This window comes from Vombatus ursinus, unplaced genomic scaffold, assembly GCF_900497805.2.
Source record: "Vombatus ursinus unplaced genomic scaffold, bare-nosed wombat genome assembly UNPS02011369.1, whole genome shotgun sequence".
In the NCBI taxonomy this organism is placed as follows: domain Eukaryota; kingdom Metazoa; phylum Chordata; class Mammalia; order Diprotodontia; family Vombatidae; genus Vombatus; species Vombatus ursinus.
Window position 1 is genome coordinate 421,459 of NW_020951147.1, and position 27,080 is coordinate 448,538.

Sequence of the window (27,080 nt, forward strand, 5' to 3'; positions counted from 1 at the left end):
CAAAGCCAGAGCTAAAGTGCCCCCTTTCCTCCAGGGGTTACTGCCATGCTCACTAGCTGGAAGCTCTAGCTTCTCCACATGTACAACTTGGTTCCTGAAAGGCATGACTAAGTGACCTCAGTCAATCCAACTTTTCTAAACATCTTTCACATTTAATTTAAAGTGGAAGGTTACTAAAGCATCTTATCTCTTTAAGTGGGGTGGAATGCCCCAGTTGAGCGATTGAGTAAATAAATCAACTCCACCCTTACATAAACACAGGCCATTTTTATTAAGCAAGTCCAGAGCACCCAGCCTGTCCTTTGGAAGCTCAGAACTGTATTATGAAACCATCTGTCGACCATCCCCAGGGCTTAACACATGTCTTGACATCCCCAGGTTTTAGTAATTCACAAATGAGTTGATTGCAGTTCCTGTCTTCCCAGTACCCCAAGTACTCTAAGCCTTCCCACTAAGGTTGCTTCCTTCTACTCTCTGTGTACTGTGTATACAAGTTGTATACAAGACCTTTCTCTCCCCCATTAGTGTTTCATCTCCTTCTGGTCAGGGACTGTTTTTGCCTTTCTTTCTGTCCCCAGTGCTGTGCCTGGTACGTAGGAAGCCCGCAAGAAATACTTATTGATTGTCTCATTGACTAATTCTCTCCTTACACAAGTCCCCTTCAGCTGAACCATATAAGGCCATCTTTTTTGGTAGGAGATTGGTCAAAGGGCTTGTCCATTTGTCATTTGTCAACTTGCCTCTGCCCCACCTTGGTGGGAGAGTGAGCCTAATGGCGGCCATCCATTTGATTTGACTCTGCTTTTCGTCATTCATGAACTGTCATTAAACACACTGACTTAGGCACAGGGTGATTAATGGGCTGATCATTGCTAGGCATTAAGGAAACCAGAAATTTATTGGAGTATAAATTCTCATTTAAAAGAGATTCAGAAGATTTTCCTCTTGAAAGCCCTCCTCCAAATGACTTTCGTCGACCTTTCACCAGCTTTCCATCGCAGTCCAGCTGGTTTATCTGCTCATCCCTGGGCATGACCTTCTGAGCCCTACTTACCTGCCTTTGCAGAGGGGAAGCAGAGTCCCCACCTTCCTCAGAAGCCCAGCCCTAGGAGACGCCACCTCCTTGATGGGCCACACCCAACAGCCTCACTTAGTAGGGCTGCTCTCCTGGGTTATATACCCTTTGCTTTTCCTTCCTAGTGCCTGTGTTGTGCCTCAGTAGAAAGTAAGTTCTTGGGGCAGCTAGGTGGCGCAGTGGATAGAGCACCGGCCATGAGTTCAAATCTGGTCTCAGACCAAACACTTGACACTTACTAGCTACATGGCAAGTCACTTAACCCCAATTGCCTTAAAAAAAAAAAGTAAGCTCTTGGAGGGCAGCCACTATTTTTTCCTTGTACCCTGGGCCGGGCACATAGTTGGAGCTTCATAAATGTTGATTAGGTTGAATGACTCTCCTCATCTTCCATTGTTCTGCCCTTTAGAAACGCCACTGACTTTAGCAGCCCAACTTGACAACTCTGTGGAGGTGATCAAGGCTCTAAAGAACGGAGGTGCCCACTTGGATTTCCGAGCCAAAGACGGACTGACAGCCCTCCATAAAGCCGCTCGGGCCAAGAACCAGGTGGCCCTCAAGGTAAAGGCCTGGAGCTCTCCCGCGTGGAATGACGCCTCCCCCTCCCTTTGCCAATGCCTCTGGGTTAATCATCTCAGGGGTTGTCATGTTCTAACCTGTTTTTCCTCAGATGAACTGAGCCTACACCCCAAGTACTGCTTGCGAATTTTTGCATTTTCTTTGTCAAGAGGCTTATGTTCTTGGCCATTAAAGCTACCGGTGAGAACTTCTGGTGCCCAGAGGGTGGAGTGAGGAAGGAACCCTCTGAAGCCCTTCCAGGTTCCCCTCCAAACAACTCGGGAATCACTTCAGAATTGGTCTGGGAGCAGGGAAGCAGCTGACCAGCCCAGTAGGAAAGGCCTGTCTCACTGGGGTGGGAAGGGAGTGAGGTCTGAGAGAAGCAGTGGCAGCCAGCCTCACTGGAGGGGGCTGACAGCTAGGTTCCAAGCCTGGGCAGTTCGAGAACGAGGCCCTGCCCTCCTGCAAACCAGCAGACCCTAGGCAAGTGAGCAGTCTGTGTGGTACAGCAAGGCCCCCAGCCAGGCTTCTTGACCCCATTGCTGACTAGTAGTCAAGTCCCACACCTGGGGCCTGCCATCAGAGAGATGCTGTTTCCATAGCAACATAGCAGGGCCCCAGCCCTGGAGCAGACCAGCAGCTAACCCCCACAGCCAGGGGAGGCCAACAGGGAGGCCCCACCCCCCATTACAAGCCAGAAGGGAAGCCTACCCTCCAGAGAAAGCAAGCAGCTAAGCCCTGAATCAGGCCAAGGAAAGCCAGACCCTGAGCCCCAGCACAGAAAGCTTGGGACAGCACAGGATCAGAGCCCAACTCTCACATAAAAACACCAGGTCACCAAAAATGCAGAAAAAAATTAGCAAAAAACAAACAAATAAAAAAAGAACTTGACTATAGAGAGTTACTATGGTGACAGGGAGGATCAAGGCATAAACTTAAAAGAGGACCATAGTGACAAAATGACTGCAAGTAAAGCCTCAAAGAAAAAAGTAATTTGGTCTCAGGCCCAAAAAGAATTCCTGGAAGTGCTTAAAAAGTTTTTTGGTTTTTTTTTAAAGCAAATGAGAGAAGTAAAAGAAAAATTGGGAAAAGAAATAAGAGTAAGGCAAGAGAATCATGAAAAAAGAGTCAATAGAATGGGAATAGATATACTAAATTATATCATGGAAAATAACTGCCTAAAAAAATAGAATTGGCCAAATGGAAAAGGAAATACAAAAGCTCACTAAAGAAAATAATTCCTTAATAATTAGAGTTGAGCAAGAGGAAACTAATGACTCTATGAAACATCAAGATACAACAAAACAAAATCAAAAGAGTAAAAAAAAATAATAGAAAAAAATGTAAAATTTCTCATTGGAAAAAACTGACCTAGAAAATAGATCCAGGAGAGATAATGAAGAATTATTAAACTACATGAAAACCATGATTAAAAAAGAAAAAGACTCGACAACATCTTTCAAAGAAAACTGCCCTGATGTATTAAAACCAATGGGCAAAACAGAAATTGAAAGAATCCACTGATTACCACCTGAAAGAGGTCCCAAAATGAAAACTTCCAGGAACATCATAGCCAAATTCTAGAGCTCACAGATCAAAGAGAAAGTATTGCAAACAGCAAAAGAAACAATTCAAATATTGTGGAGCTACAGTTAGGATTACACAGGATTTGGCACCTTCCATATTAAAGAACTGGAGGCCTTAGAATATGATATACCAGAAGGCAAAAGAGTTAGGATTACAACCAAGAACCACCCAGTAAAATTGAATATGATTCTTTCAGGGGGGAAATGGACATTTAACAACATAGAGGACTTTCAAGCATTTCTAATTAAAAGACCAGAGTCAAATAAAAAAATTTGACCTCCAAATACAAGACTCAGAGGAAAAATAAAAAGGTGAAAAAGAAATAAGAAAGATAAAACATAAGAAATTCGATAAGGTTTAACTTTGTATTTCTATATGGCAAAATAACTCCTAAGAACTTTATTACTCTAAGAGCAATTAGAAGGAGTATATGTAGACAGAGGGTGTGGATATAAGGTGACTTTGATGGGATGATATACCCCCAAAAAAACAAAATAAAGGGGTGAGAAAGAAAATTGCACTAGAAGAAGGAGGGGCAGGATTGAATGGGGTAAAATTATCCCACATAAAAGAGGCATGAAAGAGCAATTATAATGGAGGGGAAGATGGGGGGAGGAATGGAAGGCAAAGCTTAAATGTTGCTCTCATCAAAATTGGCTCAAAGAGGGAATAATACATACACACTCAGTTGGATATAGAAATCTCTCTTACTCTATAAGGAAGTGAAAAGGGATGGGGATAATAGAAGGGGGAGAGGGTTGTGATAAAAAGGAGAGTACATTGGGGAAGATAGTGATCAGAAGTAAAACATTTGTGAGGAGGGAAAGGGTAGGGTGTAATTGAGAGAGATAAACAAGGGGAAAATAGCATGGAGGGAAATACAGAGTTATCATAACTGTGAATGTGAATGGGATATACTCACCCATAAAATGGAAGAAGATGACGGAATGAATTAAAAACCATAATCCTACAATATGTTGTTTACAAGAAACACATTTGAAACAGAGAGATACACACAGGCTAAGGATAAAGGGCTGGAGCAGAATCTATTATGCTTCAGTTGAAGCAAAGAAAGCAGAAGTAACAATCATGATCTCAGACAAAGCAAAAGGAAAATAGATCTAATTAAAAAAGGTAAAGAAGGAACCTATATCTTGCTGAAAGGTGCCGTAGATAATGAAGTCATATCAATATTAAACATATATGCACCAAATGTATAGCATTTAAATTTTTTGAAGAAGTTGAATGAGTTACAGGAGGAAATAAATAATAAAACTATAATAGTATGGGACCTCAGCTCTCCTCTCTCAGAAATAGATAAATCTAACCAAAAAATAAACAGGAAAGAAATTAAGGAGGTGAATAAAATTCTGGAAAAGTTAGATATGATAGATCTCTGAAGAAAATTGAACAGGAATAGAAAGGAATCTACCTTTTTCTCAGCAGTCCGTGGCAGCTACACAAAAAATGGTTATGTGTTAGGACAGAAAAACCTCACAACCAAATGCAGAAAAACAGAAATAATAATTGCATCCTTTTCAGATCATAATACAACAAAAAACAGACTCAATACATGGAAAACAGAAAGAGAGATTAAAAAATAATTGGAAATAAAATAATCTACTCCTGAAAAATAAGTGGGTCAAAGAACAAATCATAGAAATAATCAATAATTTCATTAAAGAAAAGACCAGCAGTGAGACAGTCTACCAAAATTTATGGGATGTGGTCAAAGTAGTACTCAGGGTAAAATTTATATCTCTAATTGCTTATACCAGTGAAATAGAGAAAAAGCAGATAAATTAATTGTGCAGGCAGCTAAAAAAAAAACCTAGAAAAAAATTCAAAAACTCCAATTAAACACCAAATTGCAAATCCTGAAAATCAAAGGAGAAATTAATAAAATTGAAAATAAGAAAACCATTGAAATGCAATAAAACTAGAAATTGGTTTTATTTAAAAAAATTAAAATAGATAAACCATTGGTTAATTTGATTTAAAAAAAAGAAAGAAGAAAACCAAATTAGTAGTATCAAAAATGAAAGGTGTGAATTCACCAGAAAGACTAAGACAATTGTTAGGAACTTTTTTGCCCAATTATATGTCAATAAATTTGACAATCTAAATGAAATGGATGAATATCTATAAAAATATAAATTATCCAAACTAACAGAAGAAGAAATAAAATACTTAAATAACCCAGTCTTAGAAAAAGAAGTTGAACAGGCCATCAATGAACTTCCTAAGAAAAAAATCCCCAGGAGCAGATGGATTCACAAGCAAATTCTATCATACAATTAAAGAATAATGAATCCCAATACTATGTAAACTATTTAGAAAAATAGGTGAAGAAGGAGTCCTACCAAAATCCTTCTATGACACAAATGTGCTGATACCCAAGCCAGGAAGAGCCAAGACAGAGAAAGAAAATTAGAGCAATTTCCCTAATGAATATTAATGCAAAAAATTTAAATAAAATATTAACAAAGAAATCACAGCAATTTATCATAAAGATCGTACACTGTGATCAGGTGGAATTTATAGCAGGAATGTAGGGCTGGTTTAATATTAGGAAAACTATCAGCATAATTGACTATATCAATAGCAGACCTAACAGAAATTGTATGATTATCTCAATAGATGCAGAAAAAACCTTTGATAAAATATAGCACCTATTACATAATATTATTGAATTAATAATTATTTAATAGGAATATAAACATTAAAAATGCTAGAGTGCATAGCGTAGATGGAGCTTACATTAAAATGATAAGTAGTATTTATCTAAAACCTCCAGCAAGCATTATCTGTAATGGAGATAAGCTAGAAGTTTTACTATCAGCCTTCAGACAAAGAACTGATATTGATTGACTACAGATGGAAGCATGCTATTTTTCACTTTCATTTTTTTCTTTTATTTGAGTCTTACACAAAGTGACTTATATGGAAATGTTTTATGTAACTGTACGTGTATACCCTATATCTGATTTCTTACCATCTCAGTGAGAGAGGGAGGGATAGAATTTGGAGCTCAAAACTTTAGATAAAAATGTTTAAAAATTGAAAAAAAAATAAAGCTACCAGTGAAACCTAACCTTATTTATTGAAGGCCATTGCTGGATCTGCCTGTGGGGAAAAGCAGCAACATTCTTGCCAGTGTCCAGTCAGAGGCGGCAGATGCCAGGAATCTGGATTACGTTACTTATCTTCTTCTCACACTGGCCTTTGTTTGGCATTTACTCTAACAAGGATTTTTTGTTTTAGATGAACTCATTAAATAGTGTGTTAAGTCAACTCATTTTCTTGTAACCACCTTGAGAGGTCACTCCTTTGCCAATGACGCCCCAAGATATGACAGCCGCTCGAAAGTGGCGAAGGTCGTCACGTGAATTTCCATCACACCTTCCACTGACCTCTTACGACAGTGTGTTGCATACAGTAGGCACTTAATAATGTTGTGTGAATGAATACATGGGAGCTTGTCCCTGAACAGTCCTTCCCCCTCAACAGGCTGGCCTTTGGCCTGCGGCCTTGATTAGGCAGGACACGGCCATCTCAGGGGATGGAGCCGAACGGTGCGTGTTGGTTGGCTGACATTCCCTGCATCCAGCTGCTGACCTCCCCTCTACTGTTTCTGATTGATCGGGCTCCAGTTTTGTTTTGTTTTCCAATGGTTTCTTAGGCTCAGCATGACGATGTGCATCAGAGCGTGGCAGGCAGCGAGCCTTCTGGGCCAGTCTCTGTGCCTTTCCTGGACAGGCACCATGTGGGACAGACGGGGTAGTGACTGTGGTCTGTGGTTTCTTTGCAGACTCTCCTGGAGCTCGGGGCCTCTCCTGACTACAAGGACAGCTACGGCCTGACACCCCTGTACCACACGGCGGTCGTCGGAGGGGACCCTTACTGCTGTGAACTGCTCCTCCACGAGCACGCCACAGTCGGCTGCAAGGATGAGAACGGCTGGCATGAGATTCACCAGGTGGGCTCGTGGCTCCTCCACACACCCTTGCCCTTACATTGAGAAGTTGTTTACCAAGGCAGTGTGGTATAGTGGATAGGGCATCTCTCAAAATGAAAGAGACCTAGGTTCAAATCCTTCCTCGAGACACTTAGGAGCTGAGCGACCCTAGGCCTGCTCTCTCTTTGCCTCCATTCCCACATCTATAAAATAGACAACTGGAATGTTCGTTTTCCTTCCAGCTGGTATGTCTTTGATACTGAGCATCTACAGAAACATCCCCAAAATCACATGAAACAAAATCAGTTCTTGTGTCCTCCCTAATGACCTCCAGTAATATTCTTCCATTGAGCTACTTTCTCTCCTCCCACCAACAATTAGCGCTTGAGTGGACACGGGAAAGTCAATCGAACCTCTTTGGACCTCAGCTGCTTCGTCTGTAAGATGCTCAACCTGTTATCTCACAGACTTGTTACGTGGAAAGCTCTTTCTAACCATTAAAGCTCCAGAGAAATGGGAGTTGTTATGATGAGTATCGTCTGATCAGATTATCGGATCCCTGCCGTGAAGGCTCCAGTCCCTAGCGATGCCGCAGGAAAGTGCCTGATTGGTGGAGGTCAGAGGGCATAATCTAGAGCCAGGGTCTCAATATCAAATGGAATTGGGGACGGTCAATCCCAACGTCTGTAGGGATCCCTGCAGGCTACGCATTGACGTAGTGTGAAACATGATGTTATCTCTATTTTATTGCATGTTTATTTCTTTTGTTGTACATTTCCCAATTACATTTTTATCATTTGGGAGTGTGGCAGTCACAGGCAGCCCATGGGCCAGATATTTGACATCTCTGCTGCCCTTAAAGGGCATTGAATCTGGACACTGAAGCTGAGGGAAAGTGACTGGCCCAAGGTCACACAGCCAAGAAGTGTCTGAGCTGGGATTTGAACTCATGTCCTCTGGCCCCCCGTCTAACACTCTGTATATAGTCCCCACTCCCCAGGGTCAGAGACATGGGGCAGAGGAGTGGTTAGCGGTGGCCTTGAAGTCAGGGAGGTGTGGGTTCTAATCCATCTGCGCTCACGGTTCCATGACTCCTCACTGCATGGCCCTTCCACTCCCTTGGTCTCACTTTCCTCATGTATTAAATGACAATGGCTAGTACCTCCCTGTGATTGTGAGATCACTTATGTCTGGAACAGAACCCGAAGCTCATCCTAGATGTTATCGTCTGGTATTGTTATTGTTGTTGTTATTGGGAGGTAGATGGGCTGCCCAGGGTTGGACGGGGAAGACCTGGGTTTAAATCCTGCCTCAGTCATGAAGTAGGTGGATGAGCCTGGCCGAGCCTGGTGTAGGATGAGGACCACAGCCCTCCTCCCCAGGGTTTTTGTGAGCCTCCAGTCAGGTGGCAGACAAGGTGCTCTCTTTAAATGCCAGCCATTATTACTAGTAGTGTGCACTTATTAAACCCCGACTGTGTGCTCCTGTCATTATTGTTATTTTCCTGAGTTTGGTCTCACGCAGCAGTTTTCTTGTGGTTGCCCACAATCCTTTGCAGATCGTTGCTCACTTCCCCCACTGTATCCCCCCCCTCCCAAGTTCCCAAGCCCGCCATCCCAAAGGCCAGACTGTTCCTGGAGCTCCAGAGGAATGGGGAAAGGAGGGTGGATGGGCCCCTTTCCCCTCCTCTTTTGCTGGAGTGCAAACTTTCACGTTCCACTCGCTAATGCCCCCCGTAGAGACCAGGCTTCAGCTGGGTTCTGTCCCAGGCGCCTTCTGCCACCAAAGTGATTTCCAGTACTGAGCCAGATAACTAGATTTCTCCTTCATAATGGAATCTGGATGCCCCATGGAGGTCATTATAATAGGATTTTCCTTGCAGCCTCATCTCTGACTGTCCTCATTCGGGGCCCCGGTGTGTGTTAGTTGGAAAGTCTCTGCTGAGCTGGCCTTCTGAGAGTGGCCTGTCCCTGGGAGCGAAGCGACTTCCCTTGCTTGTAAGCCCCTGGCAGCGGCTCACATCTTGCCCCTCCTCTCCAGGCACCTTTGAGGCCTGGCTCTGGAAAGCACCTCTCCTCTCTCCCGAGATAACAAGGACCTCTGTGTGTGCAGATTGGCGGGGGGTTCCCCGCTTCTCTTTTGGGCTGGATTCAAACCTTTTTCGTGCCTACACTTTCAGCTACCCCTTGTCCAAAAGATACTCCAAGAAATTCTCCATCTTGTCCTGGTCACTCAAGAGACGAGCCCTTGGCCTCGGAATTGGGAGTACCCTCTGCCCCCCTTCCCCAAGGACGCAGCAGAGGGAAGCGGCAGGACTGATAGTCTCTGTTCTCAGCTTGCTCTGTCTGTGTGTTTGATAGTAGGCGTACGTTCAGAGCTGGGAGGGACTTGGCCAGGGTCACACAGCTAGTCAACGTCTGAGGCAGGATTTGAAGCAGGTCTTTCCGAGGCCAAGCCCAGCGTCACCCTACTGCCTGGGGCCTAGGTAGTGCTTTTGTGCCTGGCAAATGGGCAAGCCCCTGTGCACACCTGGGCCCTTGCGGTGCTGATATTGGCTCAGCCTTCCCCAAGACTTGGGGCTGATCGCCAGGCCCCCCTGCCTTTTCAGTCACTGATTAGTTTCACCCCTGTGTGTAATAGCAGAAAGCATGCTTGGTCTGAAGGCAGAGCAATGGGGCTAAACTCTCCTTCTCCCCTTTGCTTGTGCATCTCTTGTCATCCTCGGGGCTCAGTAATTTTCCCCTCTGTAGAACGAGGAGGTTGGGGCCCAGTCCTGTCCAGCTCTTGGTCTGTGATCCTGAGGGGGCTGCCCGCAGCAGTAAGTGGACGGCCAGCTCAGCGGGCACCAGCGGCACAAACTGACGCAAAGTTGGGCTGGGTTAGGAGAGTCGGAGTGTCTGGGAGGCCTAGGAAGGTGGGAGCCCCACAGGACCCCCACTGTCCCCTGCTCGGGATACCTCCACTGCACTGGGAGAGTGTGTGCAGTTTGGGGTGCCGCGTTTCAGGGGGACGTGAACATGATGGCCAGCATCCAGAAGAGGGGGGCCAGGCTCCCCCTCCAGAACCTTGAGGCCACGTCAGAGGATCTGTTAAAGGAGGGGGGAGGTTGAGCCAGGAAACGGCAGAAGAGGGTTCTCCAGGTATCCATGGGCTGGCAGATCACAGAGGATGGGTCGGACCTCCAGAGGAAAACATGGAGCATTGGGGGCAAGCTGCTGAGTGTCAGGCTTCAGTTCGGTGGCGTGACCCACCGTCCCCTCCTGGGAGGTCTTTGGGCAGCACCTGGAGGGCTCCATGTCCCAGGGTTCCTGCTCAGGGCTGGGCGGGACGGTCCCTGATATCCCCTCAGCCACCAGCTTCTGGGATTCTGCGCAGAAGGTGGAGGATGGCCCCTGCTGGCCTTCAGACGCTTGGTGGAGACACAGCACTGGGAGGCAGGTGCTGTTATGACCCCCGTTTTACAGCGGGGGAGAAGGAGGCGGAGGCGTCATACCTGGAGTTCTGGGTAGGATGCCAGCTTTGAATTGAGCTCTTCCCAACTCCAGGCCCAGAGCTCTGTGCACTATGGCGCCACCTGGTGGCCTTCTGAGAGCTCCGTGTCTGGGATCTGAGGGCTTCATTCTCCTTTGGGCGGCGGCCCTGGCTAGATTGCCCTGAAAGTTGGAGGAGTGAATCCACTTGAATTCCCGTGCCCACGCCGGGCTCTTGGCAGGAGCGACTCAGTGGTGCTGCTTACTACCGCCATCCAATGCCCAGACCCCCCAATAGACTGATAGCGCCCCGGGACAGGAGCCTCATCAAGCCCTGACCCCCGGCAGCTTTGCAGGTCCCATCACCGGGCCCTGCACAGCCCAAAGGCTTTCTGGCCACGGCTTATGATTGCATGGACGTTATGTGAGCTGATGATCAGTGTGGAGGCGTGCGCATGTGTGCATGCACATCTGTGCGTCTGTGTCTATGTATGTGTATGTGATGTGCCTGAGTGCTGGCCCCCTGTCCTTCAGGCCCTGCCCCTAGGCCTTGACACAGACCTTCTCCCCGAGGGCCTCCTCCTCCACAGATTGCTCAGTGCCAGCCAGTGTTCAGTTTTCTCTCCTGTACACAGGTTATCCTAATGTTCCTTGAGGACTTGTGTCCCATGCGTGCTGGTCATTCTTTTTTTTTTTTTTTTTTTGTGAGGCAGCCAGGGTTAAGTGACTTGCCCAGGGTCACAGAGCTAGTAAGTGTCAAGTGTCTGAGACCAGATTTGAACTCAGGTCCTCCTGACTCCAAGACCAGAGCTCTATCCACTGTACCACCTAGCTGCCCCTGTGCTGGTAATTCTTGTGCTTAGCTCCTCATCCCTGGAGGCCCAAGCATGGCCCTTGATCAGGCCCCCTCATCTGAAAGCCTCCAGATCCTTTTGTAGACCAATTCCCCCATCTTCTCGTGATATTGTGCTGAAGAAACCCATAACAAGGGTGGGGCCGTTGGAGCATCACCGCCAGGTCAGAAAATTTAGAAGGTGCTGCTAGCCCTCTCTGGAGGGGCTGTTCCCCCCACTCCAGAGCTTCCCTTGTCCAGCCCTGCCTCTGGTGGCCGCCTTAAGCCCAGGAATGTTTCCTCTGAGCTGAGGCTGTACTTCAGGGCATGACCTTGCCCCAGGCGGGTACCAAACCCAAGCAGTAGGAATGAGGGTCTTTGGGGGTGGGACAGACCAGGGCGCCCTGGGCACTCAGAGTCCCAAGGGACAGATGGCTGGGGGGAATGGCTGCAGAAGGTGCCTCATAGTGAGAGGGGATGCCTTTTGTCCTACTACTCTGGCCTTGCTGCTCTTGCAGCCTCGCGGCCCGGGGGAAGGTGTTTGGTCCAACCGAGGCAGGGTGGAGAAGGCTCCAAGGTTCTGAGCCTGGTGCTCCCTGCCGATGGCCAGCATGACCTTGGCTGAGTCCAAAGTCCTGCACTCAGAGTCAGGAAGACCCGAGTTAAAATCCTGCCTCAGACACTTACTAGGTGAATGACCCTGGGCAGTTTTTTAGCCCCTGCCTGCCTCAGTTTCCTTCACTGAAAGATGTGGCCTTTAAGTTCCCTTCATGACCCTTCCCCGGGCCTCCGTGTCTTTATCTGTAAAGTCAGGAGGTTGGGCTGGACAATCTCGGAGGCCTCTTCCCGCCCTGGTCTCTGAACCCCTGGCCTGTCCCGTCCATCTCCGATGTTCTGTGATCTTTCTCTGTCTTGACGCCTGAGTGCTCTTTGGGAAGGCCCGAGAGGCTGCTCTGCTGCCCTCTAGCGGCCCCTTCTGCTCCAGCTTAGTTCCACTGCCTTCTTCCAGACCCCAGCACCGCAGGCCCTAGTAAGGTTTGAGGCTCCCGCCTCCCTTTAGGTGGGGGGGAGGGATGTTGCAGGGGACAGGTGCCTGTGGAATCCTGGGCAGAACTGGGGCGTCCCAGTTCCTCGGGGTGGCTTTGGGGCAGTACGTCCCGCTGGGCTCCAGAGAAGCAGTCCGATGCACGCCGAGCACGTGTCTTGGCATGCCGGGTGCTTCGGTCCCTGCCTGCTCAGAAGGCTGGGCCAAGCCCCTCGGGTCCCTTTCACACAGTCTTCGAGGCTGTCTAATCCAAACAGACCTGAACAGGAGCCAAGCTGGCGCGTCCTCTGCCGATCTGGCCTCAGCTTGAAGCCGTCCAGTGATGGACGGCTCCCCGGCCTCCAAGGCCGCCCATTCCGCGTGGGGCTTCTTTCGTTACTGGAGATCGTCCCTCACATAGAGACTGAATGTATCTTTGCCAAGTTCTCCCTTGAGGGTGTGCTCTAGAACCAGGTGCACGATGAGTGCTTCAGGAGATGTTTGATTTTGTGGGTGTGAGCACACCCTCTGCAGCCCATGTTCCCTTGTCTTCATGCGTGGTTGTGCCTGAAAAACTCATAACTCAGGGGCACGCTTGATGATGAGACTCTTGTCACTTAGTTAGACTGACCCTCCAATGGGCAGAGGGTGCAGGCGGGGGCCTAGCTCCAAGCTGACAACTGGTTCTGGCCCGCAGGGGCCATGGCGGCCCCCGAGCTGACGGGAGGGATGCCTGAGAGAGTGGATAGCAGTCTGGCAGTCTCTCCTGAAGTTTCTGAGCTCATGGGGGCTATTTCTGGCCCAGCTCCTGTGTTTGGAGGGCCACGTGTAATGCCCACAGGAAGCAGGTCTGCGGGGCAAGGGGCTGGGTCCGAAAGGTTACCGACTCCTGAGTATCTGACCTCCGTCTCCCACAGGCTTGTCGCTACGGACACGTCCATCACCTCGAGCACTTGTTGTTCTATGGAGCCGACATGGGGGCCCAGAACGCCTCTGGGAACACTGCCCTACACATCTGTGCCCTTTATAACCAGGTAAGGGGCCAAGAGAGGGAGTGGCAGGGAGAGATGGTGGGCGTGTTTTCATTCAGCCAGAAACAGAAGCCCAGCTGTTTAACATCAGCGGTGCGGCCCAGTGGTTAGATCACAGTCTGGGTTCAAATCCCTGACATGCTGAAGTTGTGTGACCCTGTTAAATTGTTAGTGCCCCAGGACATACCAACCCGCATTGGGAGAGGGAGTTTCCTCCCCAGCACCCCTTATACCGATGAAATCTAGGGTATCAGGTGTGGGGATAGCACCGTCTCTGGCCCTTGAAGTTTGAAGATCGCTCAGAGAACAATGGAGAGGTGGTGGGCATGTGAGCAGGTCACAGCGCAGCGTCCACCCTGCCGAGCAGGAGAATCCAAATGAAGGATATCGTCAGAGCAAAGGCAGATGGGAAGAGAAGGGGAGACAGTGGACATTGGGTGACCATCCCATGCGCCCTTTGTGGTGCCCAGTGTCCAGTGGTGCAGAGAGAGGGCTCAAAGTGTGTGGGATGGACCTTCTGGAGAGGGCGTGCGGGCAGGTGGAGATGAGAAAGCACAGATGGGTCAAAATCTATACTGGGGCCAGAAGAGGACCCGTGGGAAGGCTACAGTTCTGTTGAAGAATGGAAAAAGGTTGTGACTGGACCATTAGGTAGGTCACTGGAAGGTCTATCGAGCCCAAGGTCTCATCTTATAGAGGGAGAAACTGGGACCGAGAGAAATTACGAGCTTTTCCTAGGATTCACCAGATTGTAGGAGCTGGTCTAGGATTTGAACCCAGATCCTTAAACTGCAAACCCAGTAACCTTTCTCACACACTAAGTCTCCTTCCTATTAGGCAGAATTCTCTCCATGAGCATGTTAGTCAACAAATATTCCTGTAGCCCTGTGCTAGGCACACAAGGCTAGTGAAGTGAGGAGGCCCTTGGGCAGTTCCAGTCCAAGTAGCAGGTGAAGCTAACATTGCTGGTCCCTTCCCTCTGAGATCACATCCCACCTCCTCAGGCTGTTGCCGTCCAGTTACTTGCATACCATCTCCTCCATGAGAATGGGAGCTCCTTGGGGGAGGGAACATTCGCCTTTCCTTGTCTCCTCAGAGCTTAGCACCATGCTTGGTCCACAGTGCGCACTTCAGAAACGCTGTGGACTGACTGGTTGACCGGCTGATCATATGTGATTGACCGGATGTAGGCTTACATCTGTAAGTTGTCCTTCCCCGAGGGGAGCAGGATAAAGGTGATCTGGACAGGGGGGGGCATGACTTAGGTCTTGGTGGTGGGATAGGATTTCGATGGTATTCCTTGCCCACATGGGAAAAGAGTTGAGGCTGCTTTGGTGCTCTAAGCAATCCTGAGTGACCAACTGAAGGCGCGTTCCTAGACGAGAGGCTAAGGGTTATATTTGCAAACATTTATCAGGCAGCCCCCTCTGTGGGGTCCTTACAGGAGGACATCGTTACAGAAATGGGCACTATTAGCAAGACACAGATGAATGGGGCAAGCTTGCCCTCAGAGAGGTTAGAGTTTGATTGGGAAGGTAAGGCATACAGCCTGAGCCTCAAGACGGGAGCCTTTGGGTTAAGCACTGGGGGGCAGAGATCACCGCAAGTTGGGGGGCAAGCAATCTGGGAAAGCTTCATGGAGGTGACAGCATTACACCTGGCTCCTGAGGAATGGAGAGTGACTGGATTCTCTTTGAATTGGATCTGCATCTTGTCTTCAGAGCTGTTATGAAACATGAGGCCAGCTGGTGGAGTTGGGAAATTGCTTTTGAGTATACAGTAATGGGGCCTCATTGCTGGAGAGAAACACAAATCCCAGGGTGTGGTTGGGACAAGGGAAACATCTGTGCAATCATCTGCCTCTTAATTACTACCTTAGCTGCGGGAGGTGGGGGAAAAAGCCAAAGCATTCTTAATCTTCCTTAGTAGAGCCTGTATATGTTATGCACCATAAAAAATAGGGGGATTTTGGTGATGCTTTGTGTTTTAAACACTTGAAAGAACTAAGGTTGGAGGAGGAATTTTACAGTGTTTCCATTTCATTTTACCCAGAAAGGAATGATTGTTAAAAATCATATTTGGGAATCTATTTGGAGAATTCTCAATTCATTTCTCTACATAGTCTCAGCCTTTTGACTCAATAGACAGATCCTAGGACAAGGTCCCTTCTTGGACCCCTTGGCTTTCCCTATGACCTAAGGTGCATCTGCAGATTCATCAGGATTCACTGGGAGTCTCCTAGAATGTCTGATGGACACCCCCTCCCCCTCTGGTAATCCTAGAGGGAAGGAGCTAGTAATGGGGAGCAAGCAAGAGTTTCCCGCAGAAGGTGTGTTTGTGCTGAGACTTTCAGGAAGCCAGGATGGGGAAGTCAGGAAGGAGAGGAGTCCTGGTGTTGGGGACAGCCAGTGAAAACTCACGGAGTTGGTCATTGGAGTATTTGTGAGGAATGACGGTGAGGACCAGGTTGATGGATCCTGGAGGACGTGGAGGGGAATGAGATGTAAGAAGACTGGAAAGGGAGGAAGGATTGGGACTTCAGAGGCCAGAGAGATCACTTTATGAATCCTGACGGTAATAAGGAGCCACAATAGTGGATTGAGTAGCAGACGTAAAATGGTCAGACCCGGGCTTTAAGAAAGTCACCTTGATGGCTCTTTGAGGAGGGATTGAACTTTGGAGAACAGTTAGAAGGCCAGCATAAGAGTCCAGGTGCAAAGCATGGTCGTTGGCAGAGCCCCCGAGAATCCTCTTGCCTGGTCACTATGAACAGACTACCCCGAGCCCCGCCCCACCCAGCTTCATATTTACTGGATTCACAATGATCTGGGTCCCAGCAACTATTTTAGAATCAAAGGGCAAAGGATTGTTCTCCTCTTTAATTAGGAGGAAGCCTTCACCACTGTGTTGGGTAGATCCCATAGGGCGAGCTAATGGGAGGCCATGGATGGAGAAAGTCACTCAGAATGGGCTGGAACTTGGCTCACTGGAGAGAATGGCCAGGTTGATGAGGCCACAGATCTAAGGGTTTATTTGAGCAGAACACATAGAGGCCACTGGACAATTTATTAGGAACCTATTTTGTGCCAAGCACTAGGCTAGACTGAGGATTCAAAGACAAAAGTGAAACAATTCCTGCCTTTGAGGCGCTGATATTCTGTTCAGAGCATCCTAGGTTCTAGTCCTATTTATGAGCTGTGTGACCCTAGTCAAGTCATTTCTCCCTGGGCCTCAGTTTCCTCATCTGGAAAATGGGATAATGGCTACAATCCCTGCCACAACCTCCTGTTGTGAGAAAACCCTTTCCCTAATTGTCATGCCAGTGAGAGTTGGTCGTTATTAGTGATGCTAATAATAATGATGTTGATGGCTATAAAGGCGACAGACCCTTGCTGGGATGGCAGGCCTTTCTGTCTCATGTGATAAGTCACTTCTAAACAGGGTTTGGTCATTGTCACTCTGAGGTAGCCTGTTTCTACTCTAGAACACCATGTTAGCAACACCTAGAAGCAGGAGGACATGGTAAGAAAAATGGGGATTTGAAGTCATTGGGTTTGAATCCTGGCTAATTGCTACTTGTGGAGCCTTGGACAAGCCCCTTTCCCTCTCCAGACCTCAGTTTCCTCCTTTGTAAATAGGATAAAGGCCTTCGAAGGTCCTTCCCAATTCACAGCCCATGAATTAGTGATTCACTATAACGTAACAGCTTCCCCAAAACTTTGTCTTCTTGGGCAATTTGGAAGAGGCAACCCAGGGTAGATAGTTAGAACAAATGCTCAGCCTTGGATCAGGAAAACTTGTATTCAAATTCAGCCTCTGACACTGCCCCTACCCAGCTGCTGGTGGGTTACCCAGACTGATTCATCCTTCAGTCAGCTGTCAAAAGCACAGGTCTGACCATGTCACCCCCTTGCCCCCCCACCCCAGCTCAGCAACCTCCAGTGACTCCCTATCATCTCCAGAATCAAATACAAAACCCTTTATTTGACATTTAATCCCTTCATAACCTGCCCCCCTCCAAACACATATCTTTCCAGTCTTCTTAGATGCTACATCTCTACCACATATTCTCTAATCCAGTGGCACTGATCTCCTAGCTATTTCTTATACAAAAGAATACATCCCTAGGCTCCAAGAATTTTCACTGGCTGTCCCTGATGCCTGGAATGTTCACTTTCTTCATCTCTACCTCCTGGCTTCCTTCCTTCCTTCTACAGGAAGCCTTTCCATACCTTTTTAAATTCTACTGCCATCCCTCTAGTAATTATTCCCAACTTACCCTGTTTATAGCTTATTTGTACATGGTTTGCATCTTGTCTCCCTCATTAGACAGGGAGCTATTTGAGGGCAGGGCTGCCTTTTGCCTTTCTTTGAATCCCCAATGTATTGCATCTAGCGCATAATAGTAGCTATGTAGTTATGGGCAAATAATTTTCTCTCTATCAGGCTCAGTTTTGTCAACTATAAAATGGAGATAACAAAGAACAATAAGAAGGCCAGGGTCACTGGACTATTTGTTGTTCAGTTGTTTTAGTCTGTCCAAGTCTTTGTGATCCAATTTGGGATTTTCTTGGCAAAGATAAAAGAATGGCTTTGCCATTTCCTTCTCCAGGCCATTTTAAATATGATGAAACCAAAGCAAATAAGATTAAGTGATTTGCCCAGGGTCACACAGCTAGTTAGTGTCTGAGGTTGGATTTGAACTAAGGAAGATAAGTCTATTTGACTCCAGGCCCACTTCCCCCCCTCCCTAGTTGCCAACATCATAGAGGGTGGTAAAGTTTAAGAAGATTGGTAAGATAGGAAGGGCTTTAAAAGTCAAACAAAGGATTTTCTATTTACTCCTGGAAGCCATGGGAGGTTGTTAAGTGGAGGTTGGAGTGGGAGTTGGGGGACATGACTAGACCTATGCTTTAGGAAAATCACTTTAGTGCCTGAATCTTTGGAGGATGTATTAGAATGGGGAGAGATTTAAGCCAGACTGCCTACCCAGCAACTATTGCAATAGTCCAGGTGTGAAGTGAAAAGTATCTACACCAACGTAGCATCAAAGGAGAGAAGGGGGTGTGTTCAGAAGATGTTGCAGAGGTGAAATTGAAAGAGATGCTGCAGAGGTGACATCAACAGGAGATGCTGCAGAGGTGAAATCAACAAGAGATGCTGCAGAGCTGACATGACCAAGAGATGCTGCAGAGGTGAAGTTGAAAAGAGATGTTGCTGAGGTGAAATTGAAAAGAGATGCTGCAAAGGTGACATTGACAAGAGATGCTACAGAGGTGAAATCAACTAGAGATGTTGCAGAGGTGACATTGACAAGAGATGCTGCAGAGGTGACATTGACAAGAGATGCTGCAGATAGGCTTTGAAAATAGATTTGATTTGGGATGTGAGAGAGAGTGAGGAGTCCAGGGCTTCCCAATAGAACTCACTCAATAAGTGCATGTCCACCTGTAGTCTGCTTCATTTTGGGGTAGCTCACATGTTAGAAAATCTTTCCTAACATCTAATTTGGTCTCTCTACAACCTCCCCCACCTCCTCCGTTCCTGGTTCTGTACTCTGGGACCAAACAAGTCTATTTCCCTTCAAGTACTCGAAGACAACTATTATCACTTTCCCCTTCTTACCACCAGTGTTCTCCAGGCTAAACATGCCAAATACCTTCAATTGATCCACTGTCTATATCTAGTTTGTACTTCCATGTTATCTCTCCAGTTAGACCGTGAGCTCCTCATGGGCAAGCAGGGACTATTTTTACCTTAACACAGTGCCTGGCACTTAGTAGGTGATTAATAAGTGCTTCTTGATTGATCCCCATATGACCTGGTCTCCAGGACCCCTCATGGTTCTGACTGCCCTCTTCTGGATAATCAATAGCTGTTCCTGTCCTTCATATACCATGGTGTTCAGACCTGAACCCAGAAGTCCAAATGAGGTCTGCCAAGGACAAAGTGCCTTGGACCTATCACCTCCCTATTACTGGAAGCTATGACCTCTCTTTATTTATGCAGCCTGGGTTTACATTGACTCTTTGTCTACCACATCACACTGCTGACTCACTTTGAATTTGAGGTGCACCAAGACCCTCAACTCTTCATCAAAACAACTGTCGTTGTACTCCTCCCCCATCGTATACTTAGTGAATTTGATTTTTTTAGTCCCAAGGGCAAGACTTTGCATTTATCCCTACTGAGTTTCCATTGGTTAGTTCAGCCCAGTGTTCTCACCTACCAAGATCTTTCTGGATTCTGACTGTCATCGAGTGTGTTGCCACAGCTTTGTGTTAGTTGCCATCCATATCCTTATTGAAGTCATTGATGAAAAAAAAGTGAAACAGCCCATGGCAAATGCAGATCCCTGGGGTCCTTCTCTGGAGACCTTCTGTCATGTGGACCTTGAGCCATTGACAACTATTCTTGGAGTCTGGCTATCCAACCAGGTCTGAATCCAGCTGAGAGTATTCTGATCTAATCCATAGCTCATCACTGCCTTCTCCACAAGAGGCCTATGAGATGGCTCATCAAAATCTAGGTAAATTCATGTCCAACATTCACCTCCTCTTCCAATCATGTCAGAAAAGGGAACCAGGTGAGTGGTCTGACCTGCTGTTCTTGATGAAGCCACAGTGACTCTTGGCAGTCACTGCTTCCTTTCTGTTTGGTCACCACCAGGACTTTGAATGATCAACTCTAGAATTTCCATAGCAATCCAAGTCAAGCTCATGGGTGTATTATTTGCAGACTTTATTCTCGTTCCATTTTTGAAAATGGGGACTGAATCTGCTTGCCTGCCATCTTGTGGTTTGAGAATCTCTCCAGTGGCTCAGCAGGCCCACCTGACAGTTCTTTGTAGGATCTGTCTTCTACATGTCCTCCACAGTTCTTCTCCCTCTCCAATACCTCACCATGACCTGGAGAGGGGCCAGAGTTCTTAAACGCTTGACCCAAATAGAAAATCTTTGGCAGTATCCACCAGGCTCCTGACTTCAAGTATAGTCTCAGGGAGATAGCCAAGGACCAACCTGTCCATGTGTACTACGACTCAATCTGAGTTTGCCTACCCCACAGCTGCTCGTGTCACCATCTATCTATGAAGGCATGGAAGGGTCAGAGTCAGTGGGAGGACTGATGATTGGATTCCAGTGGGGACATGAATAGTTCAATGTCGATTTGGCACAATGTCTCCAGTAGAGTTCCCCAGGGATTTGTACTTGGTCTGCTGTCATCCAACATTTGTGTCATTGACTTGGAAAAGGCCATAGATGCCAAGTTTGTCCAACTGTCAGATGAAACAAAGCTGGGCAGGATAGATGATGCTCTGGATGACAGGCAGGATCCAAAAGGGTGGTGACTGAATCCAGTATGAGAAAATGCTATAGGGACAAATCTAAAGTGTCATGCTTGGGTTCAAAAAGTCAGCTTCATAAGTGGAGGCTGGAGATGGCTGGCTGGGCAGAGGCTGTCTGAAAACGATGGGGGGTGGCTGGCAGACATGAACAAGCAAAATGTGGGTCAGCAGGGTGATGTGATAAACGAGCAAAGCAACATTAGGAAAAGTTCAAGTAATTGGAAAAAAAGGGCGAGAGCCTCTGCATCCTCGCCCTGGTCACGCCTCATCTGGAGCGTCGTGGTCAATGCTTGGAGGTCACTGATGAACTTGAGGAGAGCATGCAGAGGAGGGCAGCTGGGCTGGATGGGAGTTCGTCTCATATTGCCTTGACTTTGGGCCTGGAGCACTGCCTCGATGTTGAAGAGGTAACATGACTTCCCCATGCTCATGCTGCTAATGTATATCAGAAGCAGACCTTGAACCCCCCCCCCCCCCCATGTCTTTCCAATTCAGGCTGCTCTCTGTCCACTATGTTCCAGAGCTTCTTAATTAGCAAGAGAAATGACCAGGCTGTGTTTTTCAGGATCATTGAAACTTTGGGGGAAAATGCTGCAAGATCCCATTCTGACCCCTCCCCCGCAACTGAATCATGGACCAAGGCTTCCCCAGTGGGTGGAGTCTCGTCACCAGGTCTTGGAGCCTTGGCACCTGGCTCCCACTCAGCCGATTCTTGGCCTCTGCTGACGATGCCAGGGTCCTATCACACGCCCCCTGGGCAGCTTCTCTGTCACTGTTCAAAGAATCTGCTTGCTGAAGACATGAGACATCCATGTTTTTCTTTGATTTCCTCTACTCCTAAACTCAGGTTTCTTCTTTTATTTTTTCTGACAAACCGCCTCAGCCTGATAGCCTTTGATATTTCAAGCTCCCTTCATTACAGAACCCTGAGATAAATGTGCGGCCGATCTTGAGCCGCCGGAGGCATATCGATGCACAGGTAGGCAGCCAATTTGCTGCTTCTTCTCAAATCCCTAATTAGTTGAATTCATAATAAAGCGAGAGGGAAATCTGAACCCAGTAGATGTGATCAGAAACGCACGGTCAAGGAGGCCTATAGGCAGTAAAGCAAATAGATTAATAAATCTGTGTGTTTGTCTTCATCTCTCCGCCTTATTGAAGAAAGGTTGCTAAGGAGACTGGATGGGGGGGAAAGGACCATTTACTCTCCTTAGAGGAAGCACCAGTTAGGGATAACATCTCAAGTTTCCACCAACACAGCTGGATGAGCAAACCGGGGGAAAGGAGCTTGTCTAAGGTACAGACACGGCCACGCTGCCATGCTGCCCCACCCCCACCCTCCAGCCCAGTGTCCTGTCTGGGAATCTCCTGGGGACTTCAGATACCAGTTAGAATCCCACGGATATCTTACTCCAAAAAAAAAAGACAAAAAACCAACAACAACAAAAAACAAAACACACACACACACACACACACACACACACACACACCACCACCAATAAACCTGTCAGCCCTGGAGACAGAACTATTTTTGCTCTAAAATGAGTGAAGGAGTCGACTCTCCCCTTTGAATGCTGCCAGTGGGTAAGCTTAGGGTCAAATATCTGCCCTCTATCAATCTCCATTTCATTTCAACTCAATTTCATCAGCATTTCTTAAGCACATGCTATGTGCTAGGCCCAGAGACATACTGGGGACTCAAAGATGAAAAACAACAGCTCCCTGGATGCCAGGCAGAGAATTGGTCTTCTGTCCTCCAGGAGATGGGAGCCAGTGAAAGCTTCTGAGCAATGGAGGGACGTGGTCAAACCTGCGCATTGAGTTGGTCATTTTGGCAGCTGTGGAGAGGCCCAGGGGGTAGGAAGCCCACTGCCATACTCTGGCAATGGTCCAGGCTTGTAGAGATGAGGGCCAGGACAGTAATAATGATGATAACTCACCCTAATGGTAATTACGTACATTTGTACAGGGTTTTAAATTCTGTGAAGCGTTTCACATACTGGGTTGATTTGACCCTCACAACAATGCCATGAGATAAGTCTTCTTATTATGCCCATTTTCCAGAGCCCTGACTTCCTTCCAGCTTGAGCTGAAGTCCAGCTTTCCTTCTGCATGAAACCTTTTCTGATCCCCCCTGAGCTGCTGCTGCTGCTGCTGCTGCTGCTGCTGGGCCCAGCCTCCCAGAATCACCCAACCTGCTATTTGGTTGGGTGGACTTTATGTCTTGTGCCTCATGTCTCCCCTAAGTTCCTGGGGGGCCTGGGCAGCTGGGCTTCTGCAGGTTTCTTATCCCCAGTATTTAACACAATGCTGAGAGCATAGTAGGTGCTTAATAAATGGCTGTTGATTGGTTGATTGTAGAGGAAGAACCTGATGCTTAAAGAGATTGTCTCTAGCCCAGGATGTCACAGCCAGGCAGCGTCAAAGCCAGCTCCACTTGATTAAGTAGAGGGGTGAGCCTTGGTAAGGAGGAAGGACACCTCTACCTGTGAGATATGGGTGAAGGAGAAGAGGGGGGCAGAATGCACCTGAGTGATAGGAGGTAAGGAAGAAGGAAGTCAGGATGGGGAAAGGAAGTGAGTGTAGCCAGTGTAGGGGAAATGGCCTGGGAGAGAAGTGGGGGTCTGAGGGGCTGGAGGCCATGGCATTGATGAAAAACGAGGCTTGGGGATGTAAGGCAGAAGGAGAGGTGGGATAATGATAGGTAGGGATTAGAACAGAGAATTTCACCATTCCTTCCCTTGGCAACCCACAGAAAGTGTCTGTACAGATGCAGACCCAGCTCTCCTCATTGCATTTCCAAGGCTGACCTTCCCATGGTTTGGTTGTTTAACAAGGGCCCAAGTTTTTAATGTGTATGTCATGGAAGGATGGGAAAGTCTTTGAAAAATTCCTATTCAGCCCCTGTGGTTTTCCTTGAATTCTCTCTTTAGGTTTTCCCTGTGAGGTCACACACAAAAATCATGCTTCAAACAGTAATGCTGTGCCCTTGCATGGTGCTGACTCTGTGTGTGCTGGGATGGCTCCTTCTTTCCTTATGGTGGGGAGGCATCATTTAAAACACAGCATCAATGAAATCTCATTACCTTCCCCCACCCCACCCTCCAAACCTATTCTATAGAGGAGAGCTCCGGGAACATTGTAGGTGTTACTGAATAAGTGCTGAATTGAATCGAGTTGAAGTATCTTGGATATAGACCTAGGAGGCACCTCAGAAGACGTCTAATTTAACCTCCTTCATTTTACAGATGAAGAAACTGAGGCCAGGGAGGTTTAAGCGATGCTCAGGGTCGCACATGGTAGTGGAGGTCGCATTGGGGTCCTGTGACCTCCAAATTCAGTGGTCTGGGCACCATTGGCTGATAGCATCACGTCTGTAATTGGAACAGAATCCATCCCTGCAGTCTCATCCTGTGAGATTTGTGTCTGTGTGCTCCGCACACTGGAGGCCTTCCTGAGTTCATTACCCTGCCATGGTCACGTTACATGCCATAGCCCTGCTTCTTTTTTCCTCTTGTGCTTCAGATCCATGCCCTCATCAGTGGTATACATTGAAATCTGCTGAGGTGGGGCCCTGGCCGGCCTTGGGGAGCGTTGTCTGGTGCTGTCCGTAAGCTAGTTTCTCAGCCTGCAAAGTCTAGGAATTAAGGTTGCTTGTGCCTTTTACATTTTCTGGCAGCTAGGTGGCTCAGCAGATATAGCAATGGACCTCAGGTCAAGAAATTCAAAACCGGTCTTAGATACTGACTAGCTAGCTATGTGACCCATAGCAAATCACATCACCTCTCTCTGCTTCAGTTTCCTCATCCGTAAAATGGGGATATGGACAGTATCTACCTCTCAGAATAATTATGAGAATCCAGGGAGATGATATTTGGAAAAACCTTTGCAAACCTTTAAATTCCACACAAATGCTACCTGTTGTTATTATTGTTGTTGTTTTACATAAGAATCATACTGCTTTAGTTGGGCCAGGGAGAGCCTTCTTGCCCGTTGGGTTGGGAGAATTCCTTGAGGATGGCATTGATGAGCATGTTTCTCCTCTTCCTCTGCAGGACAGCTGTGCTCGAGTTTTGCTGTTCCGTGGGGGCAACAAGGAACTGAAGAATTACAACAGCCAGACACCATTCCAGGTAAGCAGTTCTCGCAGCTGAAGAGGCTGAAGGCCACGGTCTTGTGCATGCACTCTGGTCCTGACCGCCGTGTCTGAGCACGGCCAGTGGTGAGGAGGCACGGCTCCCTATCTTCTTCTAGAAGCTGCCAAGGGACTCCACTCGGGCCCATCGGCACTACCCTCTGTCCCATTAGGCTAAGCAGCCTGGGTGGTGTCTCCATTCAGCTCGCCCTCGGTGCGTCCCGGAGCGTGGCTTTGGAGAATGAATAAAGATTCAGAGAAATTCCATTTGGCAGCTGCTTGAGTGTGCTGCCTGGGCCCCTGCCTTCTGAGCAGAAAGAGGCTGCCAGAGGGGATTGGAGGAAAGGGCTTTCCAGTCTGTATGCCCAGGACTTCCTCTGGCCTCCCTTGCCCACGGTGCTCCCCAAGTCCTCGGGATAGGGCTAGCTCCATGAGAAAGCTCCACAGGGCACCAGCCCAGGACCACAGCTGAGCCTTGATAGACTGGGGATAGAGACTGCTAGAAAGCCCATAGCTAAAGAATGATGCTTCAGATCGGGAATTCAGATCTTACCTCATACACTAACTCTCTGGTCCTGAACAGGTCACTTAATCATTCCCTGCCTCAGTTTCCCCTTCTGTGCAATGGAGCTAACAACAGTGCCTACCTCATAGGGATGCTGAGTGTCAAATGAGTTAATATATGTGAAGCACTCTGTAAATCTTAAAGTGCTGTGTAAAAACAGTCTAGCTATTGATTAATAATAATGGCAGTGATTGTCTAATATACATTTGAGATTCACAAAGATCTTTATGTTTGTTGACTTCTTTGATCTTTACAACCCTGTGGTATAGTACTGTAACCATCCCCGTTCTATAGATTAGGTAACTGAGTCAGGGAGAGATTAAATGACTTCACCAGAGTCACATAGCTAGTAAGCATCTGAGGTGGGATTTGCACCTAGGGTTCCCCGACTTCAGGCCTAGAAACTTGTCCACTCACTACTTTCATCTCTTCTCATTCAAAGACTAATACATCTGGCCAGGTAGATTTTTCAGAATTGTTTTATGTTGCTTTTTTGTTTTTTCAACCTTAGTCATTCCCTAATAAACCCTGCCTGTCCCCTTTCAGCCTTCCTTTGTTACAACAACAAAATAATTAATAATTTGTTGGCAAAATGACCCAGCTTAACAGCGTACATACCATTCAGCACCTTTGTCCCCCACCTCTGTCCTGAAGGAAGGGAAAATTTGTTTTATGTTTCTGAGACCCATCCTTGGGATCTCTGATCGTTCATTACAGTGAATCAGACCTTGACTATCTGTTAGTACTGCTTCCACTTGCCTTGATGAGCTCATAGTTTTTGCTTCCCCGGTTCTGCTTTCTTTGTATCAGTTCTTAAGGGTCTTTCCATGTTTCTCAGACTTCTTCGTCTCTGGATTGCTTAGCGCATAAGAAAAGACCATCGTTTTCCCATCCTTCAATGCATCTGTCACAAAATGTGTAGCTGTACACATTTTGGGAGGTTTGGACTTGGCTTTCTGAGCTGGATTAGACCTCCAAGGTAGAGTCTTGGTTTGGCCAAATGTCCGCCTGATGTCCCCTTCCTTGGTGCTCGGTCTCCGTGACTAGGCATTGCAATCTCCCTGTCAAACAGCACCTTCTTTCTGGTCCCTCAACATGGTGAAACCCGGAAAGACCTGGCAAAGGCTGTGAGCTGGTTTTTCCCTCCTGTTTGGGTTTTTACTTGCAAATTGAGTTAGACACCTTTCTGAATTGTGTGACTAACGGCTTTCTTTTAGAAATGGCTTTGGGTTTCCAAATGTTACTATTTAATCATTTCATGTTTGATCATTTTATCAAAGGTGCTTATTCATTGTAGTGATAAGTTGACAGTTTCTTTCCTGAAAGCAAGCTGGCTTAGGGAGAAAAAGCTGCTACCTTTAAAGAGAAGAAAAGAAAAGCTGCTAGAACGTCAGCTTCTTGAGGGCAAGCATTGTTATTTCCTTTTTTTTAACTTTGTAACTCCAGTGCTTAACCGCATGCCTATCACACACACAGCAGGTGCTTGAAAAAACCTTAAAA

At 47.2% G+C, this 27,080-nt stretch overlaps 1 protein-coding gene across 4 annotated transcripts in view; it reads left to right on the forward strand.

Annotated features, from left to right (window-relative positions):
* The window catches only part of SHANK2 (SH3 and multiple ankyrin repeat domains 2), a 712,956-nt gene that overhangs the window by 110,541 nt on the left and 575,335 nt on the right, over positions 1-27,080 (forward strand). For all 4 annotated transcript variants that reach the window (XM_027856171.1, XM_027856170.1, XM_027856172.1 and 1 more), the window contains exons 7-10: positions 1,485-1,636; positions 7,032-7,199; positions 13,422-13,538; positions 24,936-25,013. In XM_027856171.1, coding sequence (XP_027711972.1) covers positions 1,485-1,636; positions 7,032-7,199; positions 13,422-13,538; positions 24,936-25,013 — 515 coding nt within the window. The remainder of the gene's footprint in view (positions 1-1,484; positions 1,637-7,031; positions 7,200-13,421; positions 13,539-24,935; positions 25,014-27,080) is intronic.